A 17,211-nucleotide genomic window follows, 5' to 3' on the forward strand; every position below is an offset into this window, starting at 1 on the left:
CAGCTGATAAAATCCAACTGGGAACTGAGAAGGAAGATCCAAAACCGCAAAAGGGAAAACTGGCAAAGACATCTTCAGTGGATAAAATTCATCCAAAGATAAGTTCAGATCAAAAGCAACCCCTCAGCAAATTGATAGATGATAAGAAATCTGCATTACCAGAAAAGAAAGCATCTCTTCCAGAGGACAGAAAAGAGCAGTTCCTAGTTGAAACTAAAGAAAAAATTATTGAAGAGAAATTAGAAGTCAAAGGCCCTCCTAAAGAATTTCATGCTCAAAAACAGGAGGAAGTTAAGAAAGAGGATTTGACACCTGGGCTTCCACAAATAGCCTCCAAACCAGACAAAAATAAGAAAGAAGACACTACAGCTCAAGTTGCACCTGTGCCGAGACTGAACCTTGTGGAAACAGTGAAAGAAAAAACAGTAAGCATTGCATTAATTTTCTTTTGTTACAAGTGGTCAATGTAGAGCTTGATCCCATATATTCTTACTTATGTATGCTTCTATTTTTTTTCTTATGAGGTGATTCTTACCGGTGAGATCAAGGCCTCCTGTGAGTAAGGATTTATCAAGCTGGGCCTATATATTTTGAGGAGTAATATTTCAGCTGGGTTTGTAAACTTTTAAGTCCCTATCATTCAGAACTTGAGACTTTTTTTTGTCGGATTCAAATATTTCTCTTATTTAACTGATAGATGTTGGAGAGTCTCAAGACTTTTTACAAAAAAGTTTTTTTATTTTTCTAATTGTGGGGACTGAGACATTTTTCTTAGCTCTCAGTCTCCAAATCCCATTCACTCTGCTAATCAACTATTTCTTTTTGTTGCCTTACTTATATGTTCATGTATTTATTTTTATTGCTGCAAAAATTTTGATTTGGAGTAAGCAAGCAGTACAAATAATGAAATACATTTTTGGTGGGTAACTTTATTGGCCACGATTGGTCATGGACCACATGAGTTCAGATTTTCATACCTATGCTGTGTTACATCAACATCCTGATGACAATAGGATGCTATATGATTGCCATATCAAATTGTAGCATAGGAGCATGGGCCTATATTGAAATACATTCACATGTATCATACATCAATGTACATCATTTATTTCTCTCATGTAGAGAAGTGCTTATTTTCATGTAGAGCTTCATTAATAAACAGTCCAATCAAATGAATGAATGAATAACATCTTGTTGTGCTGGATCTGCAGTACTTCCTAAGACATTTATGAACCAAAGGTGGATAAAGAAATTACTTGCGCATGTTTTCTGGGGGAGAAAAATGTATCTACACTCTTTTTTTTCCTAACATTGAAATAGGTGTTGATTATTCATTTCATAAGTGTAGGACTGGAAAATACATTTTTTCATTTCTACACCTATGAGATATATTTTTCAAAGAGAAAATTGGCTTATTTATCATAGGAATTTTGACTTATAGCTAAATATAAGTCAACTATTACAGTGAAAAACAAGTAGCTGGATTCAGGAGTTCTTCTGTTGTGTCCCTTAACATGATTCATGCTAATATTATCTATAAGCCAGCTTCCTAGGCTGGACTGTGTTCTCCATGACAGGTCATGGTCTCCCTAGTGCCGAGGTAGTTTTGTCCTGGGAGTCACTGTCCATGATACACTGTGAAAGATGAAGCCTGGCTGGGGAACCCAATCTATGGAGGAGAAAGGACATATAAAGAAACCAGAGTAGAACTGCCATTCTGCACAATAGAAGAATATTAAAAACCAATATCTTTCTGTTTTCAACATTGATATTTAAGTTTTTTGGGGTATTTGGATTTTGAGCAAAACCAACAAATAAATAAAAAAGTAACATTCCCTGGTGAAATCAGACAAAGATTTTGTCAAAGAGGTGGGATTTTTTGTCCTAAATCCAATTTTCTGTCCAAAAAAAATCTATAATTGAAAAAAATCCCATCAGGCTTACAATGTCATTATTACAGCTTGTTGAGAAAAGAGAACATTACCAGGCTGTTAGGGCACAGATCTGAAATTCAGGTATTCTATTTTAGCTCTGACAGCAACTCACTCTCTAATCATTCATCTGTCACACGATTTCTGTATGCAATATGTGATCATTTTCTGAATATGTCCGGTGTCTACTTATTTAACTTAGTGGAGCTACTCAAGAGAATATTTCAGTCTTCACTGTTTCATGTTACCGGTCTATAAAATTAACATAATAATAAATAACTATTCCCTATTACCAGAGTGCAGCTTTGAAGTTCCATTAATGAAAGTTTGTAAAGGACTGATGTAAAATTATTATTAAAGCTAGGAAATAGAACACTCTGACATGCAACATGAATTTTGAAAAAGGATCTATATTTATAGGAAGGGCTCAAATTTTATTTTCATTTGGTTTCTTCTATTGGGGTAAATACTGGAAAGATTCTTCTCAGATGTGATCAAATGTGAAAACAATTGGCTGAGAAGTAAAGGTAAACTAGATTACTGAGATAGTTTGTTCCTTTAAAACAAACATGATGATTTATTTTACTTATTGAGTGATAATTAAAGCTTTCTGTGATATATAGCAACCAGTGAAAAATATGATACAACCCGTTGTAGCATATAATAGAAATAAGACAGAAGATTACAGTTTGGGTTACATGGCATCTTTTCAGGACCTGCCTGGGTAGAGGTCAATGTCCAGGTAACACAGAATAGTTTTCAAATATATGTTAAAGAGAAATTGTTTTAAAAGATTTGTGCAAGGCCTACATTTAAAAAGGTTGTGAATTAATCTTAGCACATTTCATTCGTAAAATGCTACATACTTCTCTTGCTGTCTTCAAACCTCTATGCAAATATTAACTAACTAAATCCCTCCTCATTGCCATAAGTACATATTATGAGCTTCATTTTGCACAGAAAATAGCTGGAAAGATTGTGGTTCTGGTCCAAAACTCAGTGAAATCATTAGAAAGGCTTCAGTAGGCAGATAATCCTCAAAGGTGTTTAGATTCCATCACTACCATAGAAATCAATGATAATTAGTAGGGCTGTGTGAAATGGCACCATTCCGTTTTGACCAGCGTTTTGACTTTTTGATGGAACAGCGTGTCATTTCAAATTTTGTTTCGATTCACAACTGCTGTTCCATTTTGTTTCGTTGAAACAGTGTTGCTGTTTCGATGTTTTGCCCATAAGCTATAATAGGGAAGCTCGAAACAGCCTATAATGTTGTCATTTCTGGCCTGATTTGCATGAAACATGCAGGAATGGTAGCACCTTCTGAGGGCATGAAGTCTGCCATGTTTCAAGGAGGTAGATGCAGGGGTTTCAGGGAAACTGCACCTCAAATTCTTAAAAGCAAAAATTTCCTGTCACCTGTATGTGTTAAGCCACAGCAGGGTCAAAACTGCAGGCATACTAGCCCCTGGTGAGGCCAAAACTCTTGCCAAGTTTCAAGGAGATAGGTGTAGGGGTTTTGGGGAAACTGCACCTCAAATTCTTAAAAGCAAAAATTTCCTGTCACCTGTATGTGTTAAGCCACAGCAGGGTCAAAACTGCAGGCATACTAGCCCCTGGTGAGGCCAAAACTCTTGCCAAGTTTCAAGGAGATAGGTGTGGGGGAAGTCTGGGTTCTAGGGCCCTGCACCCCTAGCTGCTGACATGCAAAATTCGTGACATGGGTGGGTGACACTGTGTGTGTGTTAAGATGTGCCCTCACTCAAATGACACCAAGGCAGAAAGCAGGGCAGCTCAAACAATGCTGCCTTTTATGCAGTTTTTCCATTCCTCCCCCAGAGCACTGGGATTGGAAGGGACTTCAGGAAAAGATGACAGTCACTGGCCACCTACACAGTCAATAATAATAGCAGTCTTTCACCCCGCTTCCCCCCTTTTCCGCATCCCTCTCCTTACTTTAGTTTCTGTTTCCCTGTAGGCAAGCCCAGCCTGACCTTTGAAACTCGAAACATTTTGAAAATTTCAAAACATTTTGACTCGACTTGTTTTGTTTAGAGGCTGTTTCGAAGCTCTCTGTTTTATTTTGATTTTGCTGTTTTGAGCTCAAAACAAATTGAAAGAGCATTGAAACAAAACTGCCAGCGAAATTTCGTACAGCCCTAATAATTAGCTTCTAAAATGGCTTTGAGGATTTGTGCCTGACACAGAACCGACAGTTTCTGACTCTTATCTAGGTTTGCACCTTATAGACTAACTAAATTAGATATGTATAGCGTGAGCTCACTTTTAGTCCCTTCTAGTCCTCTCTGTTTTAAAACAGTGGGCCTTATATTATCCACTCATTATGGTAGAATAGTGCTGAATTGGATTCCTTTTCTCAGTATATTCACTAATACTACCCTGCAAAAGATGGAAAAAGCGGGATTCCCCTGAACTTCTGCCCATGTTGTTTCTTTAGAATAGGTTACAGTTTTTCCAAATATTGCTGATTTTTACTTGCAATCGTTTCCTATAACGTTTTGAAAACAATCAATGGAATTATTCCACATCATATTTAACTTGCAGTAGTAGAAGGGGTAGCATAAATACAGAAGGGCAAATATAAACTTCCTTTTCTCCAGTATTGTATGATAAATGACAGCACAGATTGCTGTGATAGAATCATTTAGTTATTTATGATGTTAGCTCACATGTAACAAATATACATTTACCAATTTTTTTATAATCTTCCTGTAGCTCCAAAACTTAATTGAGTACCCAGTTGGTAAATGTGTTCTTATTTAGAGATGGTCAGAAAATCTTTTACAGAACCATTTTCCATTAGAAAAGGCAGTCTCATTATCAAATTGGAATCCTAGATGAAATTATGATGATTTCATCAAATGTTTCATTTTGGGGGGAAAAATAATACACCAATATTGAATATATTCAACATATTCTATTTTTGCTTATTTCATAGTTAAACATTTACAATTTTTGCTTTTGTAACAGGTTTTCTTTTATTAAGTTTTTTAAAAAACTTTTTGGTTATTACACATTATGCTATAGCATACAATAAAAATCTAAACAAAAGTCAACTCCCAAAAAATTAGTTGGGCTTTTTTTTTTGTCTGTGTTTTCCTGAAATAAATAGTTTCCTGGTTAAATTTGAAACACGTTTTGAAAATTTCAGTTTTTCTATGAATTTCCATTAACTGAAGTACTCTATTCGAAGTACTCTGATCTTTATAAGAATAAATCAGCTTTAGAAAAACTAAATAGCAAGCATTTTATATTTTCATTGTCTTTTTAACAAAATTCTAATTCAGTTGATAAAAAATTTAGTAATTTAGACAACAAATACTTAAATATTGCCCTTGCTTGTTAGTATTAATGCTAAAATGCCAATGAGTAACGTAAATGCAGATTTTTTTTTTAAATTCTCAGATTTTGAGATGTAACTAAAAATGCAATAAGGGATGCTTTGAAAATGAAAAATTCTAGCGTGAAATAGTTAAATGATGTACAGCCATAAGTACAAGATTTCTTTTCTGCACTAGAAATACCTTGTGTAGTATGTCTTTTAAGTACTTCTAATTTTCATACACTGAAGACCTCCAAAACTGGCATCTTCCAGCATTAGTATCAGTATCCACCCTTCGCACCTTCCATTCTGTGCAAAAAGAATTTCACCCTATACCAGTAGAAGCACTCCTTGAATTTGCTGTGAGTTGCTGCAGGACTAAACTTGACCAGTACCAAAAACTCACAGACAACACATTTCTAGAAAGAAGACCCTTAACTTCTTCCAGAAGACCTACTAAGTTGTTTGCATGAAGAAGAACGGCACCTAGTTTTGATAATGAAACCGTGTTTTTACCATTAACTTTAAAGAAAGTTTTTTACAGGCATCTAATATATTTCTCTGAGATTGCTAACCATCTCACATATATAACACTCAGTTACAGGGTTTTACCCTTCAAATATGTTCATCTAAGAAAGTTTTTGTACTGTTGTAATTACTTGGATTGTAAAAAGTGATATGGGCATGTATCACAGGAAAATTAAATATATATATGGCTTCCAAACTATGCTGTGCATTATTCTTTTTGCATGATGTATATCACAGCACGGACAACTATGCATAGACAAATATATAATGTAAAATATGTTTTTGTAAAATACACTCATACTGTAGTGGTTTTTTATAATGTAGAAGCAGTCCATCTTGCTTCTACACTCTTTTGCACTCTTTGCCTTAATTCCTTGTCTACACTTGTTAGCTCCTGGTTTCAGGTGACTGTCCTATATCCACTTCTAGCTGGACTTTCCATAGCCAGTAGCCTACATCTCAGCTTTCACCAATTGAACTCTGATTGTCCATAAAAACCCATAGCAGACTTTGACCTTGGTCAATGTTTTCATTTGTTAATATATCATTAAAAATTGCATGTAATGTCCTTGGTAGATATTACATTATAAACACTATAAACACATATGTTATTTGAGGTGGATTCTGAATGAGGGTCATAAGGTGTCTAGATGTAGAAATCCCTTGCATTTTAATAGATGTTCAAATGATTTTTTTTAAAAATCTATTAAAAAAAAAAAAACAACAACCCTTACATACAGGTTTTGTTGGTCAAAGGAAGCAAAAGAGGCAAAAAATGTAAGAAACGTCATGCAAAAAATAATCATTCTCAGTTGCATTTCAGTTTGAACCTTAGGACATATTTTCTTGCATATCGCCTTTCCCCAAAAATCAGCTTTCCAAAACTGGACTTCATATCTTAAGCCAGGAAGCTGATTTTCTGCACTGTCATTGAAGTATATAATGGTAGCTTCTCTGCTAGTCCAGGAGCATAGGGCAGAGTGCATCCTTTAGGTTCACAGTTAGTTTTAACCTTGTTATGGCCACTGTGCTGTAGAACTGTGTTTCCGTAGCTGCAACAAGAGATTGAGTGATGCTGAAGAGTGAGCTTTCCCCCTTCTGCATGAGGCCAGCATTTAACTGTATTGAGTCCATGCTGTGATAGTTAGATTTAGCAAGGAAGGAAATCTTCATTTGTCTTTCCCCACCAAAAAGTGTGTATTATTTAGGGGTGTGATATGTGAGTAAACATGTTAGTGTGATTATGTTCTGTTTTACCATTAAGGGCCTTTGAATTTGCCACTAAAGGCCTGATTTTTTTTTTGCTTTCTTTTCTGAGTAGGGAGTGCTAAACAGGAGTCTGGGTGTTTGTGACTTCCCAGAAAATATGTACAGCTCAGTAGGTTCATCCACAATAGCATCTTAGTATTGTCTGTAGAACTGCTGAAAGAAGAATTTGTTGCATCTCATAACTTTGAAAATACAGTGGTCAGTCCTTATCTTAAGTATCCAGGCACACTTTGTTGTGTACAGTGTTGGTAAAAGCAGCAGAAGTCTACAGTGAAAGTGTGCAAAGTATATCTGATTTTGCAAAGTATACAATAAAGTATCCCTGTGTAGCTCTATTTATGTTATACATTTTATAATATTGCTGTTTTAATATAAGGGCTCTATACAAATACAGTCTGTCCCAACGCATAGGTAGGTGGTTTTTTTTTAATATAAATCAAAATAACTAACCCCCCCGCCCCCCAAAAAACCTTGATTAATCATCAAAATTATAATTGACAATGGCAAGTATGTGTTTTCAAGTTTTTGTTAAAATGGAGCTGCAGGATAAATAAACATTTCCTAAATTCTGTGTTATGGGTAACATTTTCAAATGAGTGTAAATGTAACTATAAAAGTTAATGATTCATCCCATTATGATAATGGTTTTCTCATTAAATTTACACAACATTTTTCTTTTTTTATAAATTAGGTAAACAAAGCTTCAAATTAATCACTTGCTATGCTCAGGGATGATTGACCTTGATCAGTGAAGGAGACAAATATTCCCTTTTGATATTATTAAAGGCAAGAATGAATGTAGGGGGTATGGCATGGCATACAGTGTAAGAGGCTTTGGGACTTTTTGGTTTGGCTTTTTGGTTAGAAACATTTCTCTAGGGGTAAGGAAGACTGAGTTGGAGATGTTTTTAATGCCTTCCAGACCTTCTCGTTTGGTCAGTGGACAGACTTGCTTTTCTCCGTGTGTGATTTCATTCTCTAGATATATCTTATGTCTAAGCTACAAGTGCACTCAGAGCTGGTTTCTCTTCTAGGAACTGGGAAAAGTCCTTCCAAATGAGTATGTGCACAGTGTGCCAACTGGTAGATTCTGAAATGTTCCAGGTCACATTCTGTTGCATGCCAAAGTATGTAGTACTTAAACTGAGAGTTAGAAATCAAAGTGCAGGACATGGGAAGCTGAAGTTAAGGAAGGGAAGGAAAGATTTCCCTGACAAGTCAGATAGTAGAGACCCAGAATCATTCAGGATGACGTTTGGCAATCCTTTTTCTATTGTGTCTAAAGTTACTAAAAGCAGCTTTGCAACCTAGATGGTTAAAATTCTCATTTAACTTAGATCCATAGAAAAACTTAGATTGGACATCTATTACTATGCAACAGACTATAATTAGAAAGTGTTCTGAAAGACAAGGAACTACAGTATTTGTTTATATTTCAAAATAAAAAATCATCTTACTTTAAGTGCCTAATATGATAAAAGCAGTTGCCTGTGTGAAATGTCATGCAAAGCATAATTAGATTAAATTGAAAAGCTCATAATTTGAGGATCTTTTCATAGTGCTTTAACAGCTTTGCATAACAAAAGTAATGTCTCATTCATTTCTGGATTAATATAAATTTTCTTGTTATCATAATGTGTCACCAAATGCATTAACTCATCTTTTGAGAGAAACCCCTTGCTTTTAATTACCCGGAGACATTAAGAATTGATTTATATCTATATCTATATACATACATATGTATTTATTTTTTTAGGAAAAGGAGGATGACAAATCAGAAACATCCAGTTCTCAGCAACAGAAAAGTCCACAAGGTCTGAGTGATACCGGGTATTCTTCTGATGGGATATCAAGTTCACTTGGTGAAATTCCAAGTCTTATCCCCAGTGATGAAAAGGATCTACTCAGAGAACCTTCTAAAAAAGATACCTTTCCACAAGAAAGTCCTCCAAGCCCCTCCGATCTAGCCAAATTGGAAAGTACTGTCCTGTCCATTTTGGAAGCCCAGGCAAGTACACTTGCTGAGGAAAAATCTGGAAAAACTGAAGACCTTTATGAGCTATATGGTGAACAGACAAAGGATCAATATAAAACAAAGCCTTTGCCAATCACACCGGAATCTTACAGTTCAGATGAGGAAGACCTGGCAGACATTCAAGAAGAAGATGAAGAAGCCATTGAAGAAGATGGCAAACAAAGTATACCTTTGCAGAAAGGAGAAAAGGTGGATGCAATAGATGATGCATCAACAAGAAGGCAACGCTATGATTCTGTAGAAGATAGCAGTGAAAGTGAAAACTCACCTGTCCCAAGGAGAAAAAGACAAACGAGTGTTGGCTCTTCAAGCAGCGATGAGTACAAACAAGAAGACAGTCCAGGATCAGGCGACGATGAAGACTTTATTCGAAAACAGATTATAGAGATGAGTGCTGATGAGGATGCCTCAGGTTCTGAAGATGAAGAATTTATTAGGAATCAGCTCAAAGAAATCAGTGGTAATGAAAGCCAAAAGAAAGAAGAAGTGAAAGGCAAAGTTAAAGGGACAGCAGGAAAACACAAAAGGCTAACTAGAAAAAGTAGCACAAGCTATGATGAGGATCCCGGAAGACGTCATTCATGGCATGATGATGATGATGAGACTTTTGATGAAAGCCCAGAACCAAAATACAGGGAAAGCAAAAGTCAGGACAGTGAAGAGCTTGCTTTAACTGGTGGAAGTGGAGGTGGTGGCTTACGCCGTTTCAAAACAATAGAACTGAATAGTACAATAGCAAACAAATATTCTGAGGTATCCGAACAACAGAAAGGTATTTTGTATTTTGAAGAGCCAGAGCTAGAGATGGAGAGTCTTACAGATTCACCAGAAGATAGATCTAGGGGAGAAGGGTCTTCTAGTCTGCATGCCTCCAGTTTCACTCCAGGTACCTCTCCCACATCAGTGTCTTCTCTCGATGAGGATAGTGACAGCAGTCCTAGTCATAAAAAAATGGGAGGAGAAAACAAACAGCAGCGCAAAGCCAGACATAGGTCACATGGCCCTCTCCTTCCGACTATTGAAGACTCTTCAGAAGAAGAAGAGCTAAGAGAAGAGGAAGAGCTGTTAAAGGAACAAGAAAAACAGCGTGAATTAGAACAGCAGCAAAGAAAGAGTTCAAGCAAAAAATCTAAGAAAGACAAGGATGAATTAAGAGCTCAGAGAAGAAGGGAGCGTCCAAAGACTCCACCAAGTAATCTTTCTCCCATTGAGGATGCATCTCCAACAGAAGAGTTACGACAGGCAGCAGAAATGGAAGAGCTGCACCGATCTTCCTGTTCTGAATATTCGCCAAGTATTGAATCAGATCCTGAAGGATTTGAAATCAGCCCAGAAAAAATAATAGAAGTGCAAAAGGTGTATAAGTTACCCACAGCTGTCTCTTTATACTCTCCAACAGATGAACAACCAGTTAGGTTTTTAAAAGAAGAAAATAATCAAAAGGCGTTAAGAAGTGCTGAAGAGATGTATGAGGAAATGATGCAGAAATCCCATAAATCCAAATCATTTCAAAGTACAAATGAAAAAGATGAAGTGTTTGAAAAAGAATCTTTATATGGTGGCATGCTAATAGAAGATTATATTTATGAATCTTTAGTAGAGGACACATATAATGGAGCTATTGATGCTAATCTCATACCAAGACAAGATGAGAGTAATGAATTTATACAACAGAGAGGGAGAGAGAGAAAAATAAGATCTTCTGATCAGATTTATGAAGAACCTATGCAGAAAATTAAGGATCTGCAGAAAGACTATTATAGTGTAGAGACTTTGCATTCAATTGTGCCACAGGAAGACATTGTATCTAGTTCTTACATCATTCCAGAAAGTCATGAAATAATTGTCCTGGACAGTGTGGTAACTTCCGCCACTGAGGAAAAGCAGTTGTTAGATGCAGAAGCCGCTTATGAAGAGCTTATGAAGCGACAAGGAATGCAGCTGACCCCAGGCTCCAGTCCAACTCAGCCAACATCAGATTTAATTCCTGGATCAGATACAATGGGATCTACAGTAAGAGACACAGTGGATGGTGCCTCATTAACATTAAGCACTCCTTCATCAGTTTCAGACATGTCTTCAGTCAGCAGCACAGTACTTTCTATTCCAGATGTTAAGATAACCCAGCACTTTACAGTAGAAGATATAGAAGATGAATACCTAACAGATTATGCCAGAGAAATTCAAGAAATAATATCTCATGAAACTTCAATATTAACATATTCTGAGGCATCAGAAAGTGCTACATCTGTTTTGCCTTCTGATACAGCTTCTCTAACATCATCTACATCTTCAGTTTGTACCACTGATAGCTCATCACCCATTCCTGGAACAGACAGGACAGCCATAGGTTATATAGATACAATGGATGCTTTTAGTAAATTAGCAGATTCTGAAGGGATCAGCTCCATAACTCAAGTCCCCATCAGCTCCACAAAAGAGTATGCTGAAACAGCCACACCTTATGAGCCTATTGATGTACCCCCTCAAAAGCCAGTGGTACGTGCAGGTCATGTTGTGGATCATGTTGTAATTTCCTTGCCTACAGCTGCACCTTCTGCAGTGACAATTACAGATATAAAACTGAAGCAGTACACTTCTGACTCCATCACCCTTGATTTATCCATACCAGAGAAAGATAGAGCTAGGGAAATTAAGAGCACAGAGACGGCTGTTATAACTAAAGTACTTTATGAAGATGTGCTCAAAGGAGTGGGTATGGACACAGCAAGGATTCACATGGCTGATGCTGCATCTGACCAGCCACCTATATGTATAACATCAATTCCAGTAACAAAGCCAGCACCAACCACACCTGTATCCACTACTAGTGTTGTAACTAAGATCAGCACTGTTTCTGCATTACCATCTGTGACTTCCTCAGCTCCCCCTGTGACATCCAAAATATGTTACTCACAAAGTATCTCACTTTTCAGAAGTTCTTCGTTAGATTCTTCTGAACAACCATTGCCACCACCTCTCCATCCTCTTCCTCCCCCTCCCCCTCCTCCACCATTGCCTCCACCTACTCCGCCCAAACCAGCTATTTATCCCAAAAAGAAGACGCAGGTTAAGTCTCCAGGGACAACAGCTCCAATAGTCCTACCTTCTATGACTAGTGGTGCACCTGTAGAGGCCATGGGTTTGTTAAAGAACCATGTAGTACCTACTACAAAAGTATATACCCCTACACCACCTCCTGTGCCTCCCAAGCCATCTTCAATTCCAGCAGGGCTTGTATTCAGTCATAGATCTGTTGAGGTAACTAAGCCTCCAATTGCTCCTAAGCCAGCAGTTCCTCCTCTCCCAATAGTAGTTCATAAGCCAGCAGAAACACAGCCAAAACCAATAGGCTTGTCATTAACCACTAGTATGACTTTGAATTTGGTTCCTTCAGCTGAGTGCAAGTTGACATCCCCTACATCCCCTTTATCTCCTCACTCTAACAAGTCTTCACCAAGGTTGACCAAATCTTTACAAGAAACCTATGTTGTTATCACGTTGCCATCTGAACCTGGAACTCCTACAGAGTCCGTAACTAGTCAGGCTGTCACCAGTTGGCCTTTGGGCTCACCTTCTAAAGAACAGGTTCCCCAGACTGTGAGGCCTCAACTTATTCCATCCATAAAAGCTATGGAAACTCAAAGTATGGCAGATCTGAACATGTATGATTCTGGTGTTTTGCAAACTTTTCCTGTTACAGCACAGTCGACTTTTGAAACCGCCCCTAGTTCAGTAACAGAATTAATAACAACAGCGGTTACCAAGACCACCGTTTCTGTGGTTAAAGGCTCAGTGCCAAGTGTTGGATTAGGCAGCGTCTCTATTACTATACCTCCAGAGCCAATGCACATGGTAGAGCAAACCAGGTATAGAGAGAATGGAAGGTTCCATCCATTTGGTGATGTTATTGATCTTCGAACTTTAACGAAGATGGATATTGAAATGACAAACAGCTGTATGGATCTGTCTGCTGTTTCCATGGATGTGAGAAGGCAAGCAATAGCAAGTGATATATCTGGGCGGCCAGTAAGTGCTGTCCAGCCAGCTATCATAAATCTTAGCACTGCATCAACTGCAGAACCTTCTCTAGCTCTAGTCACTGAAACAGTAACTATAATGACTTGTACAGCTACTGTAAGCTACACTGCCAGTACAGAAAGCCTTGTGGATTTGGGACATGGAATGACAACACCATTGCAGCTGACAACATCAAAACATTTTGAGCCTGCATACAGAGTAACAGGCAGCCAGGCGTTCTCTGTAGGTAGAGATGAAGTGCCAATAAACTTATCCTTAGGTACTTCAACACATGCAGTGACATGGGCTACAACAAAGCCTGTCACTGTCCCTCCTGTTGGTGTCACAAATGGTTGGACTGATGTCTCTGCTTCTCAGGAGCCAATGGAGGATGGAGCAGTTGATCTTAGCACCACAAAATCTCACAGAACAATGGTGACAGCAGATGAAGCTATGTCAGGGGTTATCACCACAGTAATAGATGATGATGAAAAACCTGTTGATTTGACTGCAGGGAGAAGAGCTGTTTGTTGTGATATGGTTTATAAATTACCATTTGGCAGGAGCTGTACAGCACAACAGCCTCCAACCACACTGCCTGAAGATCGATTTGGTTACAGAGATGACCATTATCAGTATGATCGCTCAGGGTCATATAGTTACAGAGCATTTGGGGGTATGAAACCATCCATGTCTGATACTAATTTATCAGAAGCTGGACTTTTTGCATATAAGAGCAAGAATAGCTTTGAGTATCGAGTTGGGGCAACAGATGCAGCAGTAGATCTAACTTCTGGAAGAGTAACTACAGGTCAGTATGACACAGCAGCAGATCTTTCTTTGAAATATAATTATGGTGTTCCTCACCTCATTTCAGGATGATTTTTTTTTTTTAATTTTTCCCCTCCTTCTGTTGTTATGTTTTCTGTTGGACAATGTGACAAATTATTCTGGATGACACGTTTATTTTGTTTCTTCATTTTACGTATGTGTTTTGCACAGAGGTGCCTGCATGTGCCTGCATGTTCAGAAATGATGTTTTCTTCACATCTAAAGTAGTTCAGTAACCTGAAGATTTGCATGCCGTTCCCCCTCCCCACTTAATTCAGCAAGATGGGATGGCTTTCAGAATCCAAAAAGCAGCATTATTTTTGGGGACTGGACTATAACTGTGCCCTATAATTTCAGGTGAGGTTATGGATTACTCAAGCAAGACCACTGGTCCTTATCCAGAGACTCGACAAGTGATTTCTGGCATCGGGATCAGTGCACCACAGTATTCCCAAGCAAGAATGGTACCTTCCCTGTACGGTGTTGGAAGTGTTTTAAGATCATCAAATGGTGTTGTTTATTCCTCGGTTGCAACTCCAATACCATCCACATTTGCCATAACTACACAGCCTGGTTCTATTTTCAGTACAACTGTCAGAGATTTATCTACTCTCCAAACAATTGACTCAGTGTCCTCACTATCATCCTTGCAACAGAATCAACCACTTCCAAGATCATACAGTTTCTTGACAACCGTGGCAGCTGAAAAAGACAGTGCGATTGTTGGCATTGATATTGACACAGGGTTGCAACCTCTTGCTATAGAAACTATTACTACCGAGACAACCAGCCTGATGCCTACTTTAACTACTGCTTCTGAAGGCTTTACAGATGTCATTGAAGATGAAGTTGCACTTCTCGTTGCCCCTGAAGAAGATAAACAGCAGCAGCTTGACTTGGAGCGTGAACTTCTTGAGCTTGAGAAACTTAAGCAACAGCGCTTTGCAGAGGAATTAGAGTGGGAGCGTCAGGAAATTCAAAGGTTTAGAGAACAAGAAAAGTTTATGGTGCAAAAGAAGCTGGAGGAATTGCAATCCATGAAGCACCATCTCTTATTCCAACAAGAGGAGGAGCGGCAAGCCCAGTTCATGATGAGACAGGAGACATTAGCTCAACAGCAGTTACAGCTTGAGCAAATCCAGCAACTTCAGCAACAGCTTCACCAGCAGCTGGAAGAGCAAAAGATTCGCCAGATATATCAATATAATTATGACCCTTCTGGAAATGTCTCCCCACAAACAACCACAGATCAAGTCCTTCTGGAAGGACAATATGCTGCTACAGAAAATGGCCAGTTTTGGACTAGTGATGACACGACCACAACAGCTTCAGCTGTGCTGGGCATTGAAATTCCACAAAGTCAGACATGGTACACAGTTCAATCAGATGGCATTGCCCAATATATATCTAGACCTGGTATGCTAAGCTCTGTTTCAGAAATGTCTCTAAAGGATATTGATGCAAGAGAGGAGAAACAACTGAAGAAGAGGAGCTCCATGCCAAAGTTACGTGGTCAGTATGATGAGCTTGATGAGACCCTAGAAGAAGATCCCAGGTGTTTTAAAAAGATCATGGACAGTGGAGTACAAACTGATGATGAAGATGGTGCAGATCGGGGCTACACAAACAGGAGAAGGAGGACAAAGAAGAGTGTTGATACAAGTGTTCAGACAGATGATGAAGATCAAGAAGAATGGGATCTTTCCAGCAGATCAAGAAGGAAAGCTCGTGTGGGGAAATATAATGAGGGCACCCCTGAGGTAGACAAAAGTAAGCCATTTTCCAAAGTGTCTAGCATTGCAGTTCAGACAGTGGCAGAGATCTCAGTACAAACAGAACCTGTAGGGACAATTCGAACCCCTTCAATAAGAGCCAGATTGGATGCTAAGGTTGAAATCATAAAACACATTTCAGCCCCAGAAAAGACACATACAGGAGAAAGTTTGGGGTGTCAAACAGAAACGGATTCAGATACACAAAGTCCCCAGTACTTGACAACCACATCTCCTCAGAAGGACAAAAAGCGCCCAACACCACTAGAAATAGGCTACTCATCTCATCTGCGTGCAGACTCTACACTGCAGGTAGTCCCTTCCCCTCCCAAGTCTCCCAAAGTTCTCTATTCACCCATTTCACCAGTTTCACCAAGCAAAGTTATAGAGTCAGCCTTTGTACCCTATGAAAAACCCATCACTGATGACATCAGCCCTCAGAAGATACTGCATGCTGATATTGCCAAGGTTCCTCCACCCAGCCCAAAGTCAGCAAAGATGATGCAACGTTCACTATCTGATCCTAAGCCCCTGAGTCCCACAGCAGAAGACAGTTCCAGAGCTCAGTTTCAATACACTGAGGGTTTCATGGTAAGTATTATTTGTTTTTTCTATCTAGATATATCTCTTTTTTCATGTGAAATTGTGCAGTTGGCTTTCTGTGCAGCACAAGGGATACCATGTTCATTACAATTTCTGCATATAAACTGTTTACATACCAGGTTGAATAAGTGCCACGGATGGTCCCATGCCTGATAGCATATGCATGATCTATTATTTCATTCATTAATTGTTTTAGTGCTCCCTTTGGAAAGTAAAGGGAGACCAAAATTACTGTGCTAGTGAGATAAAACACAGATTGTTTTTAGCTAAAACTAGGAAGGTGCTTGCAGTTTTGCATGGGAATTAATTGCTGATGCGATGGGTACTATCTTTTCTTCATAGAACTACATTTATCTTTATTCTAAATAAGAAACTTTTTTTATTTCTTCTTACACATCCTGTACTATAACCTGAAATGCCTTAACACTAAAGTATCAAATTTATTTCCTCTCCAAAGTACTGTTAATTCCAGGTTTATTTCTCATTGACTGAACTGCCCTTTTGTCCCACTGGACAGTGGATGCTGGGTGTCTTTCTGAAAGTCTCAATTCTATATATACACTTCCCTCATTTCATGCTTGATTTAGTCCTTCTTATCCTCAAGGTCTTATGTCTAATGCTCCTTATAGGTAAGGAGAATTAGGCGGGAGTCATCTACATCTAATGTTCTGTGTTGTAATTTTGGATAAATTTGACTTCTGAATGACATTGCATGGCCAAGATTTAAGTTTTCCAATTCTACAGCATTCTCTGGTAAACAAGCCATCTAGCCTGTGAGTCATTTCATTGGCTAACACTCATCAGGCACTGCGTTCACCACTGCCCCATTTGTGTTCGTTCTTTCCTTTTGTCCATTCACACACTGCTGTTTTGTTGTAG

The 17,211-nt window shown here is 38.4% G+C and overlaps 1 protein-coding gene across 1 annotated transcript in view; it reads left to right on the plus strand.

The window, feature by feature from the left end:
• Positions 1–17,211, plus strand: part of PCLO (piccolo presynaptic cytomatrix protein) — a 598,913-nt gene that overhangs the window by 284,727 nt on the left and 296,975 nt on the right. Inside the window, 3 exon segments of the mRNA XM_025203237.1 lie at positions 1–425; positions 8,828–13,937; positions 14,315–16,320. The exon segment at positions 1–425 is cut by the window's left edge and continues 31 nt beyond it. Coding sequence (XP_025059022.1) covers positions 1–425; positions 8,828–13,937; positions 14,315–16,320 — 7,541 coding nt within the window.

Source organism: Alligator sinensis, unplaced genomic scaffold (assembly GCF_000455745.1).
Source record: "Alligator sinensis unplaced genomic scaffold, ASM45574v1 scaffold567_1, whole genome shotgun sequence".
NCBI classification, from domain to species: Eukaryota; Metazoa; Chordata; order Crocodylia; family Alligatoridae; genus Alligator; species Alligator sinensis.